Consider the following 20,960-nt stretch of genomic DNA (forward strand, 5'->3'; position numbering starts at 1 on the left):
GGCCGCCGCGGGGTCTCGGCCGCAGGGGCCCCTTCTTGCCGTCCCGCCGCACTTGCGGAGCGCAGGTCGTGCGGGGCGCTGCGCCGTGGAGGACCTCGTGGTGCGGGCCAGCCCCGACCCTGTCCTGCCAGCGGGCGCCTCCGACGTGCCGGTCAGCGGCTGTGACCGCACACACCGTACCCCGGGGCCCCAGGACAGGCGGGTGAGGGGAAGGGGGACCCCCGAGAGCTGCAGCGGGCAGCACGCTGGCCTCTCCTGCTGCAGGCCTGCCTGGTTCCGGGCCGCGGACGCCCGCCCCTTCTCCCTCCTGAGCTCCTCCGCCCCCCCCCCCCACCTCCGCCCGCATCTCAGCCCTCCTTCCCCCGCACCTCCTGGCTTCCAAGGTTCCTGAGACTGTCTGCCTCTAATCAAACCAGTCAGCTCTTCTCCAAAGGACGGGTTTGGGTCATGTTCATTTTCTTCCAGCTGAGCCATGCTGCCCCTTCAGTAGCCTGTGGCTTCCATGCCAGAAAGACTGGCCGTGTTAACTTCCTACCTTAGATGGTGGGGGTGGTGGCAGCAGGGCAGAGTTGGGAATACGTCTGCAAACGAACTCATCCAAACGGAACAGCCCTCCTTCCGTCCCTGGCCAGGAGGGTCCCAGCTGGGTTTCATACCATCTTCCACCCCTCGTTCTATATACTCCTCTCTGCAAGGGGTAGAGGCAGGGCTGCGATGGCCCAGCTCCAGATATATTTCCAAGAATTCTGTCTGGAGTGGGGTTGGGGAGAAGACCAGGGTGAGCAAACGGATATGTTCCAGGGATACAAGATCTAGACCTGGGGCTTTATGGGCTAGTTGTGAGCACATCCCATCCCCACCAGACTGAAGAGCAAGGCCTCAGCCCGAGAGCCCAGCACCTGACTTGGTCCCGGGTTCAGGGACTTGGTGAATTCAAACAGCAACAGCTGTGTATCAGCACAGGCCGTGTGGTAACAGCAGGCCAGTCTCCCCAGCCATGAGGTGGCTGTGACGGCCTGTGGATATCTGGCAAGTGGGTCTCTGATGACCCTCGGGGAGGCTGGCTGAGTGTTCCTGCATCTCATTCCCAAGCCCAGGGCTGCTCTGGGCAAGCGCGGCTTGAGCCCCACGCACCTGCAGGGACATTCTGGCCCCGTACCCTGCATCCTGAGTTCCAACACCCCCCAGCTTGTCCAAGGTCAAACTCCCCATTCTCCCCACCACTGTCAGGTCACCCTGTCCCTCAGGACGCCAGAGTCATTCTGGCCAGGCCTCCAATCCCTCTGTGGTCATTGCTGCGGCTGGCTGTGTGACCTCAGGGACTGGCTGCTTGGCACGGGCACCAGGGCCACCATGCAGGGCTGGTCAGTGTGCCGCAGGCTGTGTGACATCGGCCTCCACCTCTGGCCCGGGGAGGGCCAGGCCTCTGCGCTGGGCCCCGTGTCACCTGCGTCACCAGATGTTACTGGGACCGAACATATCCCTGCCCTCAGTCCCAAACCTTGTGATTAACAGAGGCGCGTCTGCGCAAGATGGAGCGGGAGGCCCTGCTCGCTGGCAAGCGCGTCCCAGAGGCCCGCGGGGTGGAGCCCAGGGAAGAGCCCAGGCACACGGGACCAGCCTTTATTATGTTCAGTGCATAGCATCTCCCTGCCTCGTCTGCAGAACTATTTATTTTTTGAACTTTTTCCTCTTTAGAGCCTTCCATTCGCCTTCTTGTGTGGCCAGACTGTTAAAAAGCTGCTTCACTTTTCGTTTTCTTTCCGTATCCCTTAAAGAAAAAGAAAAAAAAAACCGTTTTTACATTAGTTTTTGGCCTTTTCCCTACGTGACCCGCTAGTGGCTCGCATCCATGCGGGCCAGCGCACTCGAGCGGCCGGGACCATGCCTGCCCAGGCCCTGGGGCCACCCACTGCCGGCGGTCACTCACGGGGACCCGGCCTGACCCCGCCAGCAGCCCTGGCCAGCGCTCACCGTTCCAGGGTCTCCGAGAGCTGCATCCGAGCCAGGAACTGGTTGTCCCTGCGGATCTCCCGGACGGCTCCTTTAAATTCACGCTTGTGTTTGTGAATCAGTCTCTTTCTCTCCTGTTCCTCCTTGCTGCTCCCCTGCTTCCTCCCGAACTCAAGGCTGAGGGGGAAGCCAGCGTCAGAGCTCTAGCCCGCCCGCCTCCCCGCCCCCGCCCCACGCCGGCCGATGTGGGGACGCGAGGCTGACACGCACACTCTGACCAGCCGGGGGGTGAAGAGCTTCAGCGGCACCGGCTTGCTCTTCTCACAGATCAGCGGCCGGCAGCGCCGCTCCTGCTTTTCCATGTCGGCCAACGTGCTCCGGCATAGCTCCTGAAACGTGGGGGGATGCTGAGGCCGCGGCAGGCCCGCCCGTGAGGGGACAGACCTGCCCGTTGCCCCTCTGGGTCCGGGGCCTCCTCTGCTAAAAGGGGGTGCAGCCAAGGCCCGGCTGTGAGGGAGCCCCGCCGCTGTGCAGACGGGTGGGGGGGCCTGTGCACAGGGGGACAGCTCATACCCTCGCGCACACTTCCCGCTGGCCGGATGACAGACGCCTGAGACCCTTCTAGAAGGCTCCGTGGGCACTCAGGAGTGCTTTGGCATCCAGCAGACACCGTGCAATCTCCTTCCCCAGAGAAACTTGCTACAAAGGGCACGAGTGACCCATCTCTATGGACACACATGGGAGAACTCTCACTGGACCCCGGCTGGCCAGGGGGACCACACCATGGGCACCGAGCAAGACCCCGTCCAGGAGAACGGTTACTTCTCCTTCGCTATCCCACTGCCATCATTTCCCATGGGCATTTCTAGAACTGCCACCTCAAGACAATCTCGCCCACTAACCTGCTCCCTGACCACGGAGGTGGCCGAGCCCCTGCAGAGGGCCCCGTGGCGGGAGGCCTCACCTGGAGCTCCGGGGGGTGACGGCGGTCAGCCAGGTGCTCCGTCAGCAGGGCTCCGAGCGGCCTCACGATGTCATGGAAGGACGGCAGTGAGCTGTAGAGCAGCACGCAGTGCTTCACCAGAGCCAGACAGACAGCCAGGCACGACAGTCTGCAAGGGGGTGACACCCAGCTTCAGGCCCAGAGGCAGGAAGGGGACCAGCTCGTTTCATTCGGTCACTGCCAGTCAATCCTCTAAACAAAAATTAAAATCTCTAACACACAGCTCTGAAAAACCCAACACGGGCCGGAGTCCACCCGCAGTGTGGTATTGGGCAGGACAGATGCCCCGTGTCCCTGAGCAGAAAGGGTCACTGTGGGAAATGCAGCAGCAACTTGAAAATGAGTGGCTCCACTTTAGTTTTTAAATTACTATTTGCAAAATCAAGCAGATGTTATCTTGAGAAATAACACGCATATTCTGGGAAAGTTTTTTCTTTTTTTTCCATGGACCTGACCAGACAATTCCCAGGGAAGACATACAGACGGCCAGGAAGCACGTGGCCAGACGCCAGCATCACTCTTCTTCAGGGAGATGCAAACCGAAACCGCACGGAGTTAAGACCTCAGACCCATGAGAATGGCTACTGTTAAAAAAACAAAACTAAATACCAAATGCTGGGAGGACATGGAGCAACTGGCGGGATGCCAAGTAACGTGGGGTGGAAAACAGTGTGCAGAGAGCTCTAAAAAATGAAACTGAGAACTCCCACAGACCCAGCAATTCCACATCTGGGTTCGTACCCACAAGAATTAAAAGAAGGGCCTCGAAGAGACGTCGGCACCCCCCTGTTCACGGCAGCACTACGCACGGCAGCTAAGACAAGCAGCCAAGTGTCCGTGGACGGACGGACGGACGAACAAAACGTGGTCCATCCACAGGATGGAATGTTATCCAGCCTTCAACAGGAAGGAGACTCTGACACCTGCCACCACGCGGACGAACCTGGAGGACACTGTGCTATAAAGTGGAATACACCAGCCACGAGAGGACGGCTACTGGGATGCCACTTCTAGGAGGTCCCTAGAGGAGCCAGATGCTGGAGACAGAAGGCAGACGGGGGCACCAGGGGCCACGGAGCGAGCGTGTGACAGGTACACAATTTGTCTTACGAATGAGGACTTCTGGGGGTGAACAGTGGTGGTGGCCGCACCAGGGTGTAAATGTCCCGTTGTGTGTTTCACCACAACAGAAGAATATTTCAAATAGTCCATAATTAAACCCAGAGAACCAAAGGCTTCTGACAAAAAGCCCAGCCCTCCTGTGGGCTGAATGTGCGTGCCCCCAAATTCACATGCTGAAACCCAGTCCCCAGCGTGATGGTGTCTGGAGGGGAGTCCTCTGACCCACGAACAGGGGCTGTTTCCTGCACTCCGGGCTTCCGTAACAGCGTCCGCGGTATCTTGTAGTCTCAATTATCTTTCCTTCCTTTGTTTTTGATTCCCGTGGTTTGTTCTTTTTGACGCTGTTGTAAATAGAATTTTCTAATTTCCTTTTCACTTGCTCACCGTGTACAGAAATGCCGCTCATGTCCCGCTGACTGTAGGACACTGCTGCACGGAGTCGGCTTAGTAGCTCTAGCACCTTCTCGTAGAGGATTCCCCCACGTAAGATCGTACCATCTGCGTCCTCACGGCCCCAGGCCGGCCCGGCACCGAGCACGGCCCCCCTGGCGCCCCAGGCCCACCTACCTGGTGTGGTTGGCCTCCGTCTTAGTCTGGGCCTTCAGTCCGCCTGCCCAGCGGAGAGACAGGCCTCGCCTCTGCCACGTGGCTGTGTCTGCTTCGTCAGAAACCAAGAGCAACTCCGAGTTCTTCCCAGATGCTCTGAAAGGGTGCACCAGAGTGTAACCTGAAGTCCAAGCGAGACAAGGACAGAGGCGGCCTCAGCATCATGGGCTCATGGGGCAGCCTCTGCTTGGTGAGGCCGTTAGGAGAGTCACTTCGGACACACGCAGCCTGTGTTCACCACACAGAGGTGGGGTTACAGTGTCCGCAGGGGTGACTGAGGGAACAGCCCAGGTCCCTGACCTCATGGGGGAGACAGGCAGTACACAACACCCAAAAGACGGAGCGAACGAGATGGAGCATCAGAAAGAGACACGGTGGACCAGAGACGCAGGGCAGGAGAGTGGAGGGGGGAGAGCAGGAGCAGGTGGTACAGTGAACCCGGTCAGAGAAGGCCTGTCCCAGAGAGCGGACGCCAGCAGAGGGAACTTAACCCCGTCACCACCCGGAAGAGCGACCGAGGCAGCAGGCACAGCTGGCCTGGCCTGGCGTACGCCGGGCACAGCAAAGCGAGCAGTGGCAGGGCGAAGGGACAGGGGCCTGCTGCTTGCCCGCTGCCTGCCCCCACTGCAGTGTCCACTCCGCCTTGAGCTGCGGCCACCTCCCGACAGGTCCCCTGGGTGTGACTGCGCCTCTCCAGGTCCATGCCGTGCGCACAGGAGCACGCGGCGAGGGGGTCAGTGCAGTCCGGGCGCAGCTAAAGGTGCCCGTGGGGGCTTCGGCTGTGAGTCAGGAAGTGAAAGCAGGACAGACAGTGTGTTTAGGATCCTGAATGGAGGAGCTGCCGGGGCTGAGAGTGCCGCCTCCCCGGCCTAGCACTGGTGAGGTGCTCCGCACAACAGGCATTATGGTCTCCATGGTGGCATTAGATCGCAGATACGACATGCAATCGATCGGGGCAGGAAAGGCGATCCGAAGGACACAGAGTAAGGGGAGGAGACCGGGCAGCACCCTGACAACCCGAGAGGGGAGCAGTGAGTGGCCAGCATCTCGGGCGCTGTGGGGGGGGCGGGGGGCTCAAACCAGTGCCATCTGGAAGGTCAACAGACGCTAGAACTCTTCTCGTTACAACGAGGCTTCTGACAGGCACTCCTCCCAAAGTTCCCGGCACTCTAGAAACTACACAGACTGGGCTGCGTGCCAGAAACACAACGGGGGCCACGCAGAGGGAGTGCAAGTGTTCCTGTGGCCCAAAAAAGTAAGAAAAGGTCTATCTTAATGATATATTCCTCTAAGCCCAAATGTTAAAATGTTATTTCAACACAAAATCAACATAAAAGAACTGTTTCGTGTATTTTTGACAGGAAATCTAGGTCATCTGGGGTACACGCCACCGCTGGGACTCGCCGCGTGTGTCCGCCGGCAGCCGAGGTGGTGGGAACAGCAGGGCCCCGGTTCCATTGGGTGCGGGGCCGTCCACACGGCCGCACACAGGAGAGGCCGCTGCTCTGGACGGCGGGGCTTCGGGCGTCTCACCTTTCCACGTCCCGTACTTTCTACAAGGAGCCCGAACGACTTTCAGAAGGACGCGAAGATAGAACGTACCTGAGGAAGCTCCGTCAGCCCGACTCACCTTGGCCGTGCTTGCTTGGAGCTGCGAGGTAGAGGGTCCCAAGGAGGAAGTTAATGAGCTCAGGGATGAACCTCCGAGACAGAGACACGTAGTCCAGGAACACGGAGCACACAAACAGGCCCTTCACCACATCTTGGAGAGACAGGACGGGGCACTGGCACACGAGCACAGGCGGGGGTCAGTGGTCAGGAAGAAGGTTCCGGAAGGCTGCGCTAGCTACACAAGCTGGCGCCCCAGCTGAGGTCTGGGCCCCGAGCCGCCCCCCGCACAGAGGAAGCACCGCCCCTCGCCACAGCGTGGTCGGCGGGGTGAAAGCAGGTGAGGCGCGTGGCCGGCCCGAACGCTCTGCCCCTTCCGAGATGACCCACGCGCGCAAGGACCGCCGCGGAGTGTGCACCAGACCGGACTGGAAAACGCGACTATTCGGACTTTTTAAGCCAAAAGGGAAACAGAGCCCATGTCAGACTCGACAGGCTCTTTTTTGGTGTCACGCCCTCCGTAACCTCATCTGGGGCCATTTCTCTCTCCGTGAGTCTTTCCTGGGCTTGGCCCCGAGTGGCGACGCCGCGCAGCCTCGCCCGGCCGCCCCGGCCACACGCGCCAGCGAGCACGTACCTTGGTGAGCAGCTGGCTCATGCACACCAGCGCGGGGGTCACCACGGGGTGCCGGAGGTCGGAGGCTGGGAACAGCAGCCCGGCAATTTTCAAATAAATGAGCTGCAAGGGGCACCGCGACACACGTTAGAGAAAGCGGTGCGACGTTTAACCACAGCCCTTCCTATGGCCCGAGGGCAAAGCAGGTCGTGGCCCTCCCGGCGAGGGGCCGCGCTGGGCACGCCCGTGCACACGCACACCTGCACACACACACACACACGCCCACGCGCACTCACACGCACACACCCCGGAACGGCTCACCGCGGTGCGTTCCTCTCAGACACGGAAGCGGCCTGGGCACCGCTCGCAGTGAGAAGCGCAGACTAAAGCTACGACACAGACCGCTGTTTACTTTTCCGATGAGAGAAGAGAAGCTGGGCAGCTGGCGGGGCTACTGGGAAGGCCAAGGGCGCAGGGTGGCGTGGACACGTGTTGGACGGGGAGGAAGGACATGCTCCCTCCAGAGCCACGCGTGGTGCCCGCCCACTGCACAGGCTCCGCTTGGCCCCAAGACGCCACACGTGAGCCGTGGCTCTGGCCCGCACACCCGGACAACAAGCTAGGCAACACGCAGTGGCGGCAGGAGTGCTGGCTTAGAGGACGACACTCTCCGGGCCCCCCCCCCCCCGGGGCAGACGTGCCCACAGGCTCCCCACCCGGGAGGCGCTAGAAAGGCTGCTTCGCTAAAGCAGAAAAGCGTCCCTGCGCCCTGCTCCGTACGATCTGCACACCCTCCATCTAGTCCAAAGGCACCAAGAAATCCTCCTTAACGGGACTACTCTGAACACGTCAGGCACACCCCGGAGCCCCCACTTCGTCCTTCCTGCTCCCCGCAGGGGCTCTAGTATCAGCCACAAGACCTGCCGGAAACCCTTCCGCAGGGCTCCCCACGCCGCCCTGACTGGGACTCCAGGGAACACAGGCACAGGGAGGCAGACAGGAAAGGAGAGCCCGCGCGGCTCCCCGCACCCAGCCCGCCCCTCCTCGCTTGGCCAGCAACGGACTACAAGTGTCCGCTTCGGAAGCCGTGGTGATGGTGACGGCCCCTGTGTACCGACTGCTGTACTGCCGTGGCACTGTCGTGAATCCTCACGGGAGGCGTTACTCCAACCCCCAGCCGCTGACGGCTCATCTAAGAAACTGGGATGGGGCCTGTCTCCTGTCTCTGCACCAGCGCTCTGCGGGGACACAGGCCACCCATCGGCGGGGAAGCAGGGAAGTGTCTGCGAGGGCTGAGGCTCACAGAAGAAGGCAAGTCACCAGCAGTGGCTCACGGACACTGGCTCAGATCCCACTCTGGGGGGGGGGGGGCACTAAAACCAGGAACACAGACCCTATGTTTTTAAGTTTCTGTTAATCACTGTTTTGCATTTCCGCAGAAATCCTACAACATGGAACAGACTGAGCAAGGATTTCTTCGAGGTGGCCCGTGGCCGCCACAGAGCTGTTAGAGCCGTGAGGGGCGCTCGGGTGTCTCAGTGGGGCCACAGCTGAGCCGGCACACGGGCTTGGTCCTTCCCAACACAGACTTGCTCTGTCTGCCCTAAAGCCTCTTTACCACGAAGGCTGCGAACGGCCCCAGTCACACGGAAACCAGAACTCCCTCTTTTGTGAAACACTTTTTAGTTCCTTGTCCACGGGTCAACAGTCCTTCCCACCTCATGCCAGTCTGTTCTCCGGCTCAGTCTGAAAGCTCTAGGGCCTGGTGAACCCACCAAACCATGCACATTCCACTCGGCCGACAGCACCGGCCCCCCGTGCCTGAGACCAAGCCCCTGCTCACCACGTCCAGGCCCGGGAACGCCGCCCGGCCTCTGGCCTCAACGGACCCTTCCATCTCGTGCATGGCATCTCGCAGGACAAATTTTATGGAGTTGCTTGCAGAGTCTGGAAACATCTGGCAAAGATTATATAACTGCCTGTTAATCAGAAACACAGGTCAGGGGAAAATGACTTCAGATAACGAAATCAGAAAGCAAGCCCCAAACCTCTCATTCACCATGCTCCTGTGATGTCACCTGCTGGCTGAGCAAGTTAGCATGGAGGCCCCTGGATGAGCCCACTCTTCCTCTTACTGGGCTGGCTGCCCTTCTCGGTGATCCAGATAATTCTTCTAGTAGTGTTCGTTTTATAACAACCTATATGTGCTTTGCCATCTCCTAGAAAGTCGCACCTTCTCAGTAGCGATGGCAGAAACATAATGCCCTAACGAGCACATTCTCTGAACCAGACTTGGCGGACGGTTCCAAGGTGCCATCCACAGGAATTCACTGGTTCCTCACAGCACCACGGTACTGGCAGAAGGTGGCACGGCGACGTGGGGTGCACAGTGTGTGGCTGGCCCCAGACAGACCCCTACCAGCTCCTGGCGCTCACGAACCCTCCCTCCACCACATCTCCCTCCAGCCAACCCGGGGCCAGGAGCCACTCTCGTCTCTGCTTTCACGGGGGTCCTAGTGCAGCGAAGGCTCAGCCATCCCTGGACAGGGCGGGAACGGGAAGGCCAAAAGGCCTGGCCTCCCTGATGCAGCACCAGCCTGTCGGGTTCCACCCAAGCATGGACCTGGAGCAGGCGGGTTTCTGGGTGACACCAGGACAGTCCACCATGTGTCCCAAACCCCTCAGCCTGTCCAAGCAGACCTTGAAGTTTCATTGGTCAATGAAAGACAAGCCTCCAAACAGCATGAACAAGTATGAAGTGTTCATCTGTCTTAAAGTCAACTTGTTCGTGGTGCACAGGTATCCGTCTCTAGGGTGACGGGAGCAGCGTGCTAACACCACTTGGAGGGGGCCGTCGTCTCTGAAATCCCCGTGGCTGGTGTATGCCACGGGGCCCGTTTACAAGGTCCACCTTACTAACTCTGAGACGAAGTTTTATGACTGTAACTAGGAAAAGAGCTGTTCAAGTCAGCCCCGCACTGCGGTGAACCCACCGCCGTTACTTACACAACCAACTTATCGATTACTCGGAGGTCTGGTGGGTCATCTGTAGCCAAGTCTCCAATGTACTCCAAAAGGAAGCCAAACAGTTTCTGCAAGAACACGGATCGGGAACAGAGCTCAGCACCGACCCCCAGAATAAAACCAGAGGCACACAAGGCGCCATCCCCTACGTGCCGACTGACACGTGTGCACACGCGCCTCTGGGCCCCTGACGGGAGCGCCTTACAAAGCGCAGGCCCAGGAGCTGGCCCTGCACCAGGAGGCGTGCGCTCCTGCAGGACGGCAGCCGGCACCCAGGGCTCCAGACAAACCGAGAACACGCCCAGCCCTGCGCCTCGTTCGTGAGTGGGCGGCACTTGCTGAGAAGAAAAGGCAAGTTCCAAGTGCTCGTCTCCGGAGCTGAAAGGCTGGCGCTCCCGCTTGAGGCCTGGGGAGCCGGGGCCTCAGTCTCCCCCACCTGTGAGCGGAGGGCAACAGCGCCTCCTCCGGGGCCGTGGCAGGGTCCGCGCAGAGCACTCGCGGCCGCAGGGGCCTGAGACGCATGCGCCGCGTGACGCAGACGGCGGTGGGGGCCGCCCTGACACCCGCCACGTGCAGCACGTACTTCCAGCTTTGCTTTGTTTCCCACGGCCAGACTCGGATGGTTGCAGGTCTGAATTCTCTCCACCACCACAAGCTGCTCCTCCATTGTTTTTGCTGATAATAAAGATTTCAGTTCCTCGTAGGACTCAGGGGCTGCCAAAAACGCAGAACGCTCTGTGGTTAACATTTAGAAAGAGAATCACATTTCTGATAACAAAGAAGTTAAAAACAAAATAAAACAGGGGTGACGTTACTTCACGAAGGGACGATTTCACGTGTATTTTACAGACACGCTTTACCTCCCACCACGAGCACCGCCGGTGGATCTAACGTGTGCTGGCGTGTCCTGGGGGCGAGGTGTGGCAGGATGGGCTACTGACCAGGCAGCAGGCGCGGGGTTTAATGTGCGTGTTGGCTCAGAATGAGCTGGAAGGAGCCACGTGGCAGAGTGCTATCACCACCCCAGACTCCCACTGATCACAGGTCACGCCCGTGGGAGCCAGCCTCCGGAAGTGATCGTAAGTCACAGGACACTTCAGGACTGCTCGCTAGAACTGGAGGATTCTTCTCCTCACACCAGGCCACACGACACGCATTCGCTGTAAGGGGTTATGTGGCCAAACGAGTGTCCAGGTCAGCACACAGGAAGCCCCTGCACAAGTGACTCCCCATCTCCCAGGCCCGGCCCCAGCTCTCTGTGGCAGCCACGTTTCCATCACCAGCCACGGAAAAAGCACGACCTTCCGTGGAAAGGTGTGTGCTGTCCTCGTCCTTCAGGCAGCCCATGAAACTGTCTGTAGTCACACCACAGAGGGTTGCTAACACTGACCAGACACCGCAGAGCAGGACCGTGCCCATTATGAGCCCAGACGTTTTGGGCGGGCACGTGTCCACATGCCCAGAAGTACACCCTTGGTCCCCACTCCACAGATGTGGCCCTAGCAAGGCAGACTTGTCGCCAGGTCACAGAGGTCATTCCAACACATAAGAAAACCCAGTGTCTGCCTACCCGCAAATGTATAGGGCAGCTCAGTCCTGGTAGCTCCGCGAGCTCTGTGACCACTTGTCATCCTTTTCCCCGGGGCCTGCCGTGGCTCTCTGTCTGGCCGCCCACAGTCCTCGCTCTCCATGTCCGATTCCAGGTCTGAGTGCCCATCGGGGTCACTGCTGTCCTCTGGGTCCTCCTCGCTCAGGTCTTCACCCTGTTCCTCTTCGCTCTCGCCGTCACTGGCTTCTCCGCTTTGGTCTTCCCCGATGCTCATCTTTCCATCCTGGAGAACGGGGACCACAGGCCTCAGTGCCCCGGGAACACCCTGTAACTATGTCGAACGCTGCACACTCAAGGAACACAAGCGCCGAGTGCCGTCCTCCGCACCGGCTCCATGCCCTGCCTCAGCGTGCTCTGGGGCCTCAAGGGCCAACAGGCCAGGGAACAGCTTCCCAATGCCTGCCGCCAGGGCTCCAGGCCAGGCTCTGCCACGGAGCAGCAGGAACCCAAGGTGTGGAAGGTGCCCCGGTACCAACGGGCTCCAGCGGCTGTGTCTGCGGCCTCCCGCCACTGGCTTTGGGGCTGCAAAACGGTGAGTCAGCAGGGCCTTCCTGACATTTGGGCTGCACCTGGAGGCTCTGGGACCTTAACACCTGGGGGTAACCCCTGACTACGCTCTCCTGCCAAATACCCCAGTGTTCTGTGAGCGCCTTGCACCTCGGATCCTCTTCTGCTCAACACACCTGGCCTCCTGCATTCCTGCCCTGAAACCAGGCTGATTCACTCTGAAGGGGCAAGGGTGTAGACCTTACAAAGTTTTTAGAAGCTCAATTATTTTACTGGTTCCCTCAACAGCAGTGCTGGGCCTGCAGAGAACCACACGCTCAGGAGCGGAAGCAGCCGAAATTGGCGAGCAAGGACACAGCACAAGGCTGGTGCCCCTCTCCAGGCAGCCTGCCCGCAGGCACGGGATGGACTCGCCACGCGCTCCCCGACGCAGAGCACACGGGTGGTTTCAGACATTCACGCTTTCCATTTGGGATGAACCTTAGATACCAGAAACCGTGCTTTGGAATTCAGAGAGCAAGCACACCAGCGAAGGCAAACCCCTTACCGTGTAGGAAAGCAAGCGCCTGTCGTCTTTGTCCAGAACGAAGCCGTCATTTAAGTCGTCTGCGGACAGGTGTTTTGGTTTTCTAGTATCGCCGCCCTCGTCCTCGCCGTGCATCCTCCGCTGTCTCTCAGCCTGGGCGGGAAGGAGGCGCATTGCGGGAGGCACACCGGCCCTGCCCTCCTGCGGGCTGCGGTCCCAGACCCGGGGCTCCGCGCCTGCTTTCTGCCTAGCGCGTGGGCTCCAGGGAAGCGTCACACGCGACACCTCTCGCCGCACACCAATGGAAACTAAAACCATGGCACAAGTGCGGTCTAGTCACCGGGAAGGCAAGCCCGTCGTTCCAAGGTCTTTCTGGCCGAGCTGTGCAGACTCTGCTCCCTGCCGCGCAGTGACAGGAAAGGGCAGGCACGGCACGGGGGGGACAGGTCCATGCAGCTGAGCCAGGGGCCCAACCGCAAGGCTGTCTGCACACAGGCCTCGAGCCAGGGAAGAGGCCCAGGTGGGGCTGGACCAAAGGACCAGATACAGAACAGAGTGCCAACATTCATTTTTGTTTTAATATAATGAAATTTTAAAAGCCTTTTTTAAGGCACAGAGAAGGAGTCGGGAAGGCAGAGTGCACGATACTGTTGGCAGCTGCTTTGAGGTAAAGGGATTAGAGCAAACATTCATTATGTGGTACGTTTGGGGTATCATCTGCATTTTTCTTGCTTTTATAATCAAAAAAAGGAACTTACAGTAAAAGACACGTAAACTTTAAATAGTCTATGAAAATTTCCTTGTTAAAACACCACACCTGCAGCCCATACTTCACAAAACAGAGAAGAGAGGCCTCAAACCCAGATCCTGCACAGCCCCCGAGTGGCGCTGGGCCCTGTGGCACCATCGCGGTCGCACACGCACCTCCAGCTTCTGGAGCCGTTCCTGCTCTTCCTTCGCCAGCTCCTCTGCTGTCTTCATCCTGTTGGAGGGCTGGGCCTTCATTTCAAAGCCCAGCTCACGGACCATCACGTCATACGCGTCAGGCTAGGGCAGAAATAAGAAACTTTCCACTTTTAGGTTTTCTTTTTAAACGATCTGTGCAGGCAGCTTCCTGCCTATCCAGTCATGTCTGGACAGCACGAAGGAGGGAGCCAAACCATATCCAAGTCTTCCTTCTTGAAAGAAAACGGTTCTCATCACACAGGATTTTTCACACCAGGGAAATTCTTCTCAAAACATACCTGCTTTCACAAAACTGAACACTGCTCATTAGGCACGAAGCCCACAAAACGGGCTGGGGTAAAGGTGGCAGCAACAGTGCCAGTGGCCCACAAAGGTGGACGGCTGGCCATGTGACGTGGCTATCTGGTGAAATCTTAGATACTTCCTAGAAGCCAGACACACAGGAATGCAGCTTTCCCAACAATTTAGACTAAAAAGGATATGGTAGGAGCCACACGCTGTTTGGAACGAAACCTCAGCAACCACGTATACAGACGTGCAGACATGCAACAGGAAAGGTCAAACGCCGTCTGAAGAAGGCCTTCTCTCAAAGGACTTCTCATACCAGAAACAACCATTTTCTTTAGTTTAATTATCTAGGAGTAGAGACTGAAGTCTCTTTCTGTCTAGCTCTACACAGACACCACACGTATCCGAAAACTCACGAGAGCTCACTGGAAGACACAGGAACGAAGAGAACAGGAGGACGGCTGTCCACATCAAGGAACAGGCCGGAAGGGACGCTGGCCTCCACCATTTCCCCACAGAAAGGTGCAGTCAACTCGATACCCACCTTGGGCTGCTCCTTCTTATCCCTGTTCTCAGACTTGGGAGCTCTGTGTGTCAGGAGAGTCTGGATTTCTTTCCAGTCTTGATCCAGCTTCTCTGTGAGCTCCAGGGCACCTTCCCGTTGTGCCTGTCTCTCCCTCTGCGGAGACAGAGCAGATGTGACGCACGCCACGAGCGTGGAGCCGTGAGCGAGCAGCCACACTCGCCAGTCAACACGTCACATAGCGGGAGAACAGAGACACCCCAGAGCGCGAAGCTACAAAGTCTCACCACGCAGCACTAAGTCCGGCTGCCGGCTGTTACCTAGATACTCCAAGCAGTGCAGGTAGTAAAGACGCGGCACATGTCAACACACAAAACCGACCAACCAGAAACACCCCCAGCCCCCCAAACAAAACAGACCACGAGAAGTATATGCAAGATGAGACTGAAAATATTCCTATTCAAAAGGAATGCTTCTATTAAATTCACAGGAAATCTTAAATACAGCCTCAACACATACAAGGGAAAAAAGCCCCAGAGTTGTTTTGGCCCACAAGGGTAGACGGCTGGCCACGTGACGTGGCCGTCTGGTGAAATCCTAGATACTTCCTAGAAGCCGGCCATGCAGGAATGCAGTTGTTTTGGTGAGGGTCCTGGGGCGGAGCGCCACGAGTGCCAACACACCTTCTCCTGCTTGGACTTTGCAATGAGCTCTTCGATGAGTTCTCTGCGTGACCTCAGCTTCTCTCCCTCCTCTCCTTGCTGCTGCGGGGTCTTCTTATGAAGGAGCCTGCCACCGCCTCCGAAATGGGCAGCTGTCAGCTCGGCTGGGGACAAAGAGCAGAAGAGGCGTCTGTGGAGCCGGTGCTGGTGGCTCCGGCCCTGGGCCGCCAACGGTCATCTGACTGCAGACTTGAGAACAAGCTCCATACTCAAAAAACATTCTCCCGCACAGGAGCTGCACGAGACCACAGGTACAGTGGCACTTAAGAAATCCCCAGGACGAACCACCCCGAGAAAACCCAGAGCCATAAAATACCACCTGACTGAGACCCGACACCTGGAAACACCAAGGATCTACTTGCTAATTGCGTTCGAATCTCATGAACGATCCGCAAACGCGGTAAAACAGGCTGGATTCTGAGTCTCAGGACAGAGAGTCCAGGATGAGGCCACGTGAGAACCCGTGTCCTTCATGCCTCCCCGGGCAGGGGCTCGGAGGCTGAAAGGTCCTGAGGGCAGGAAGCTGCACCAGCGCCAAGAGCCCGTGGCATTTAGCCGGCCCCAGTTACCGTGGCAGAAGAGAGAAAACATGTTGGAATCATCAACTTGGGAATGGACAGAAACCTTAAAAAACCCGGTATCTCAGATGAGACAATGGAGGGTTACAAGGGGAGCAAAACCCCCAAATCTCCTGCCAGTAACAGCAACAGAACATTCGGGCTGCTTTCCCACAGCGAGGCCCACAGCCCTGGCCCCATTCCCTGCCACACTGCGCAGGCGGGTGTGTGTGCAGGACGGAGAGGCGGTGGACTGAACCACCGACTCTGGCCAGGCTCTTGAGGCCGCCTGGCAGGGAGTCTCCAGGGCCGGGGGCGCTCCACTCCCGCCCGCTCTCAGCTGAGGAAACTAGAAGCCTTGCCCCCCGCAGCCCCCCCAGAGCAGCCCTGGGGCTCAAGTGGCTGGACCGTCCATTCCCATCTACTCAAGGAAATGACCTAAGCAACTCAACTGCCTTTGCCCCAATGAGCTTCTTTCGTTCTACTGGGTCATTATCGGATTTCTCTCTTGCTGAAGACTCCTGACCACCCTCCCCCCACGCCCCCCAGCTCCTGGAACCCTGCCTTCAGTCCTGACTCTCCCCAACTCTTCCATCGCTTCCCCTGGCTTCCTGCCTCCCCTCGGGGGTGGACTCACCAGTTCTCACAGCTCCTACCGCCAGCAGCTCGGCCCCTGAGCCCCAGGACCCAGCAGCAGCCCCCGATGCTCCACCCGCTCTTTGCCTCCCACCTCCAAGGCTGCAGCTCCCGGGACTCGAGGCCTCCCCCGGATGTCTGGCAGCATTTCAAATTGCCCAAAGCCGGCATATGTCACGGTGTAGCCCGTCTCAGTGACTGGCAGTCCCAGGTTGGCAGGTGCTCCCACTGGAACCCTGGGAACCCTGATCCCTCCCACACTCCATCACAATGAGGTAAGAGCTACCTGACAGGGTCGACCTTTATGACGAACCTGTCCTACCCTAGGGAAGGACACCACATCACGCACCCGGACAAAACACAACGTGTTTCCTGAGGACTCATTTATAAAGTTATAACAAATACACGTATGTTCAAAAGAACTTTTCTTTTCTAAGTTACCTACCTCATAACGAGAATCAAAGGATGCCAGGAAATCTCTAATGAACCGTTGAGCCCCCGAGACCCAACACTAGGAACACATGGAACCCGACTTCTCACCTAGTCACCTGGGCATCACAGCCTCTTGTGCTGATAAGGCCGAGGCCACTCGCCCTGCGAAGACCAGGTTGTCAGCACGAAGGTACCAAGCGCTTACCTTCACCACAGAGAGTTAGGACCACGTAAGGGGCCACGTTTAACAGGCAAGCATGCACGAAAAGTCTCAATGACGAACCGTGCAAAGAAAAGGCACAGAAAACGAAACCAGCAGACTGTCCCCTTGCTCCCAGCCCTTACCAGACAGCGTTCCGCGTTCCTCAGTGTCACTGTCACTATCAACAATGTCATCATGCTTCTCGACGTCTGCCAGAGACCGGCCGTAATGAGTTAATTCTTCACCCTCATTTAGGTTGTAGATGCTTCTTTTCTCATGTTGCCGCTGACAGAAAAAAAAAAAATCAGTTTCCTAAAATTTCCAATCCATTCAACAGCAAAACCCAGTTATTTTTTCACTATTTGTGTAATGTAACAATTGCCCAAGCACATCAGATTTTCTGGGTCATCTGAGCAACGACCCAGAGAGAAACAGAACCTGCGGGAGGTAAACGAATCAGTGGGCCAGCCCGAGCCCCTGCTAGATCACACCGGTGTTCCACAGCCGGCCGGCTCTCCACCCGACCGAGCCATGGGCTGCACCCCAGTCCAGAGCACGGCTGCGTCCGCGCTGCCGTGTCCTCGAGTCAAGGTACTTTTCCACCCGGCTCGTAGCCAGACAAGGCACAGCACTCGCCACTGTACCTTGTGGGGGAGCGCCCACACAGGTGTCAGTGAACGATGGGGCAACCGCCTCCCGGTGCTGGACTTCTGGGTAAAACTGCGGCATCAGACCCTCCTCCCATCGTCCTGCATACCTGCTGTTCCAGGGCGAACCTCTTCACCATCTTCTCCTCCGGGCTCATGTTGCTACTGTACTCCCCAAAGCGCTTATCTGTGAAGACGTTGGACTTATCCCGTTCCTTGTATTCCTTCAGTAATGTCTGGGTGCGCTGGAAAACAGATCACAGAAAAATCTCACACGGTCCTGGCAACTCTGAGCTCCGATGGCTTGGCGATCTTGGTCCCTAAAGAGGAAATGCTCCCACAGGGGGACACACGGTGGCTCCAGTGAATTGTAAGACGCCACTGCCACCTGGCCATTTTGGACGCCCTAGGCCACTGACACCAAGAGTCAAAAAAAGGGCTATCTACTGGCTGGAAAGACGGCTCTCAGTGACCGAGGAAGCGGGGTCGCCCCCATACACAAAGGCAGAGGACTGTATCTGGAGTTTGGGGGGCTCTCTAGGGCACGCCTTGGGACCTCCGTGCCCAGTACCAGAGGTTAAAGAAAAACAGTAGCAACCAAAGGGAGCAGAATGATGAGCCCTCGGAAGTCGCCTGCCGGGCCGAGACGCCAGAGGAGTTGAGGTCCTAGCTGAGGGGAAGGAAAAAGAACAAGGAGGCGAAAAGGACGCCATGCACGTCAACTACAATGTCACAACCAATTACCCAGAGACTCTAGTAGGATTGCCTACTTCTCTGTCACACGGGTGCCTGCATATGTATACAGTCGATCCTTGCTCCTCCTGGATTCCAGATCTGCAGATCTGTCTACTCGCTAAAGGTTACTGTGACCCCAAACCACCACCCACGGCACTTTCGTGGTCATTCACGCGCGTGAAGCCTGGGAGGTGCGGTCATGAGTGTGACAGCTCGGACTCTGGGGGGCACCTAGCCTCTCTGTCCCCAGAGGCCTCCCTTGTAAGAGGGAAATAGCGGTAGCACTTCCCACCGGCCGTTGCTACGGGACCACAAGAATTTACGCAGGATGCCTCAGGACAGAGCTGGGCATTGCCAGGGTAATGCTGTGTGTTACACACTCAACTCCGGGTTTGGGTCTCGGCTCCCTCACTCCTGACCTGAAGAAAGTTCTGGAACGGTTCCTTGCCTCCGTGTTCTCATGTATAAACAGGGATAATACTTGTACTTCCCTCATAAGGCTGACAGTGAGGATTCAATTTACACTTCTTGATACAACGTCTGTTCCACTGGGAGGAATGACAGACACGTCAACTCTGGTTATCTCACCACTTGTGTGAGAAAGGAGGACAATAAGGCCCAGCCACCACGGGCTGGCACTGGGACCGCACCTACAGTCTCGGGGTGCACATGGGTACTGCCCAAAGCACTGCCACTGACTGGAGCAGAAGACACATGGGACAGCACATTTACTTCTGAGGGACTGTCACCAATGAGAAGACCAGGCCCACCTTGCGGCCCTGTGTGCCCTGACACACACCACACACTCTAACTGCCCTGGATGACCTGAGTCCCCTCTGGACAGCTCTGAGCTCTCCCACCCCATGCTGTGCCACACACTCCGTGACAGGGGACAACGTGCCTTCGTCCCCACCTATAACACTTTGCTCACTCTTCCGATCTCGAGTGTGACTCCCTATATGAAGGAGTTTCTGATTTCCTGTCACACTTTCTGACTGGAGCCCCCAAAGCACCGGGGATCAGAGGAGGCACCAACAGCTGCCTCCAGGCCATTCCCCGCAGGCCTTCAGCACAGAGCATGCAGGTGAATCTGTCAGGTACCACAGGCAGGAGCAACCTGGCCTATTTGGGCCGTAGGGCTTGGGAAAGTATCAGAAGTGGTGACCTGTGCTGGCCCCTGAGGGACTTGGGGGGATAAGATGGGACTTTTTGGACAAACCAAGTTGCAAGAGGCAAAGCAAGGACAATGGTTGCAGCCAGATTTTGAAGGGGTCTGAGTGACAAGCTGAGAAATTTAAGAATAGCTAGTGTTTAGACAACACTCAGTACAGGCTAAACGTGCTATTTAATCTTACGACGACCATTAGGGGAAGGTGGATATTATTATCCCCGTTCCAGAAATGAGAAAACACACTTAGCTGGTGGAAACAAACGGGGCTGCTCTAGAGCACCCCCCACCCCAGGGGCCTCATCAGCAGCAGCCCCTCCCATGTAAGTTTGTCTTGTCAGCTCCTTGCAGTAGGGCCGACACTCCGTTCAGTTCAAAGGACTGGATAGCGCCCTGTTCGGCAGAACACGGACAGCAGGCCCAGAAAGGTGGGGTCAAGTCTTCCCTGACCTGGATCTCCCAGCAGCTAAAAGAGAGCTTCAGGCTTCAGAGACGTTCAAACCGACTGCAAGCCCAGCCGTCAGCTGACCCCTGGAAAACGTGCAGGTCCTTTCTGTGCCCTAACTTTTCCACCCACCTTAATATTTTTTCAATAGGATACTAATGTGTCTTCCTCACACTAACGACAAACATTGTTACACGGAAGAACGCGTCTCGGAGGCCGCACAAGGAATGCCATCTGAACGGAGCCCGAAAGGGGCAGAAAACTCTGGGACCGTAAGCACACAAGGTGGCCTTTCAGTCTCCCCGCGAGGGACACGGTACTGTGCTTAGAAGGAGAGATGCACTTGTTCTCCCAACATCCATGACACCCCTACCCTGCGAAGAAAAGGATGGGCGGCCCCTGGACCAGAGGCTCCAAGTCTCCGCGAGGACAGGCTGGAAGAGGCGTGCACCTGCGCCCCGCGGGACAGAGGGGCAGGAGCATACGCGCGTCGCTTGTCCGCCGGGCGCCAGCTTCCCGGGCCGACTCCCTGCAGCGCGCGCAGAGAAAATCGGTGGGACTGGCGCTCGGCACGCGGGACGCACGACCCCCGGCCGGGCCACGCACCATCCTAACCGGACGCTGCGGGGACCCCAGGGCCCCGGCGCTCTCCGGACACCCCTCCGCCCCCCGTCCCGGCAGGTCCCCGCGGCGCGGCCCCCACCCCTTACCTTCTGCACTGCCCGCGCGCGCGACACCCCGGGCTGCCCCACGGCGTGGCGCGCCTTCCTGCCCAGCACCGGGAACTTCTGTCGGTTCACCTTCACTTCGAACGGGTTGGGGTTGGGCTTCGCGCGGCCGCCCTGCGCCCCCGCCGGGGCCCCGGGGCCCTTCCAGCGCGCCGCCGCCGGCCTGGCCTTTCCCATGGCGCACCCACCAGCTCGCAGCTCCACTCCGCCAGCCGCTCGGCGCGCTTCCTCCAGAAACGCGTGCGGACACCGGGGAGCCGCCCCGTCCTCGTCCCGCGAGAACCGAGCCGGCGAGAACTACACGCGACCAGCAAGCTAGCCTACGCACCTACAGGCG

At 58.1% G+C, this 20,960-nt stretch overlaps 1 protein-coding gene across 2 annotated transcripts; it reads right to left on the reverse strand.

Moving 5' to 3' along the window:
- Nucleotides 1-1,609: 1,609 nt before the first annotated feature.
- Nucleotides 1,610-20,916, reverse strand: NOP14 (NOP14 nucleolar protein). 2 transcript variants are annotated; one of them, XM_026485986.4, is made up of 18 exons: nucleotides 20,606-20,914; nucleotides 17,658-17,792; nucleotides 17,044-17,185; nucleotides 15,035-15,177; nucleotides 14,373-14,507; nucleotides 13,499-13,621; nucleotides 12,596-12,727; nucleotides 11,503-11,764; nucleotides 10,516-10,646; nucleotides 9,915-10,000; nucleotides 8,752-8,887; nucleotides 6,930-7,031; nucleotides 6,315-6,468; nucleotides 4,646-4,805; nucleotides 2,918-3,065; nucleotides 2,224-2,342; nucleotides 1,975-2,130; nucleotides 1,610-1,771 (listed from the first exon to the last, which is right to left on the reverse strand). In XM_026485986.4, the coding sequence occupies exons 1-18, from the start codon at nucleotides 20,798-20,800 to the stop codon at nucleotides 1,672-1,674; spliced, it is 2,559 nt and encodes an 852-aa protein (XP_026341771.2). In that variant the 5' UTR covers nucleotides 20,801-20,914; the 3' UTR covers nucleotides 1,610-1,671. The 2 variants fall into 2 exon arrangements, with proteins under 2 accessions (XP_026341771.2, XP_044235323.2); XM_044379388.3 differs by lacking the exons at nucleotides 1,610-1,771; nucleotides 1,975-2,130; nucleotides 2,224-2,342; nucleotides 2,918-3,065; nucleotides 4,646-4,805 and adding an exon at nucleotides 5,940-6,237 and having other exon boundaries at nucleotides 20,606-20,916.
- Nucleotides 20,917-20,960: the final 44 nt, after the last annotated feature.

This window comes from Ursus arctos, unplaced genomic scaffold (assembly GCF_023065955.2).
Source record: "Ursus arctos isolate Adak ecotype North America unplaced genomic scaffold, UrsArc2.0 scaffold_9, whole genome shotgun sequence".
NCBI classification, from domain to species: domain Eukaryota; kingdom Metazoa; phylum Chordata; class Mammalia; order Carnivora; family Ursidae; genus Ursus; species Ursus arctos.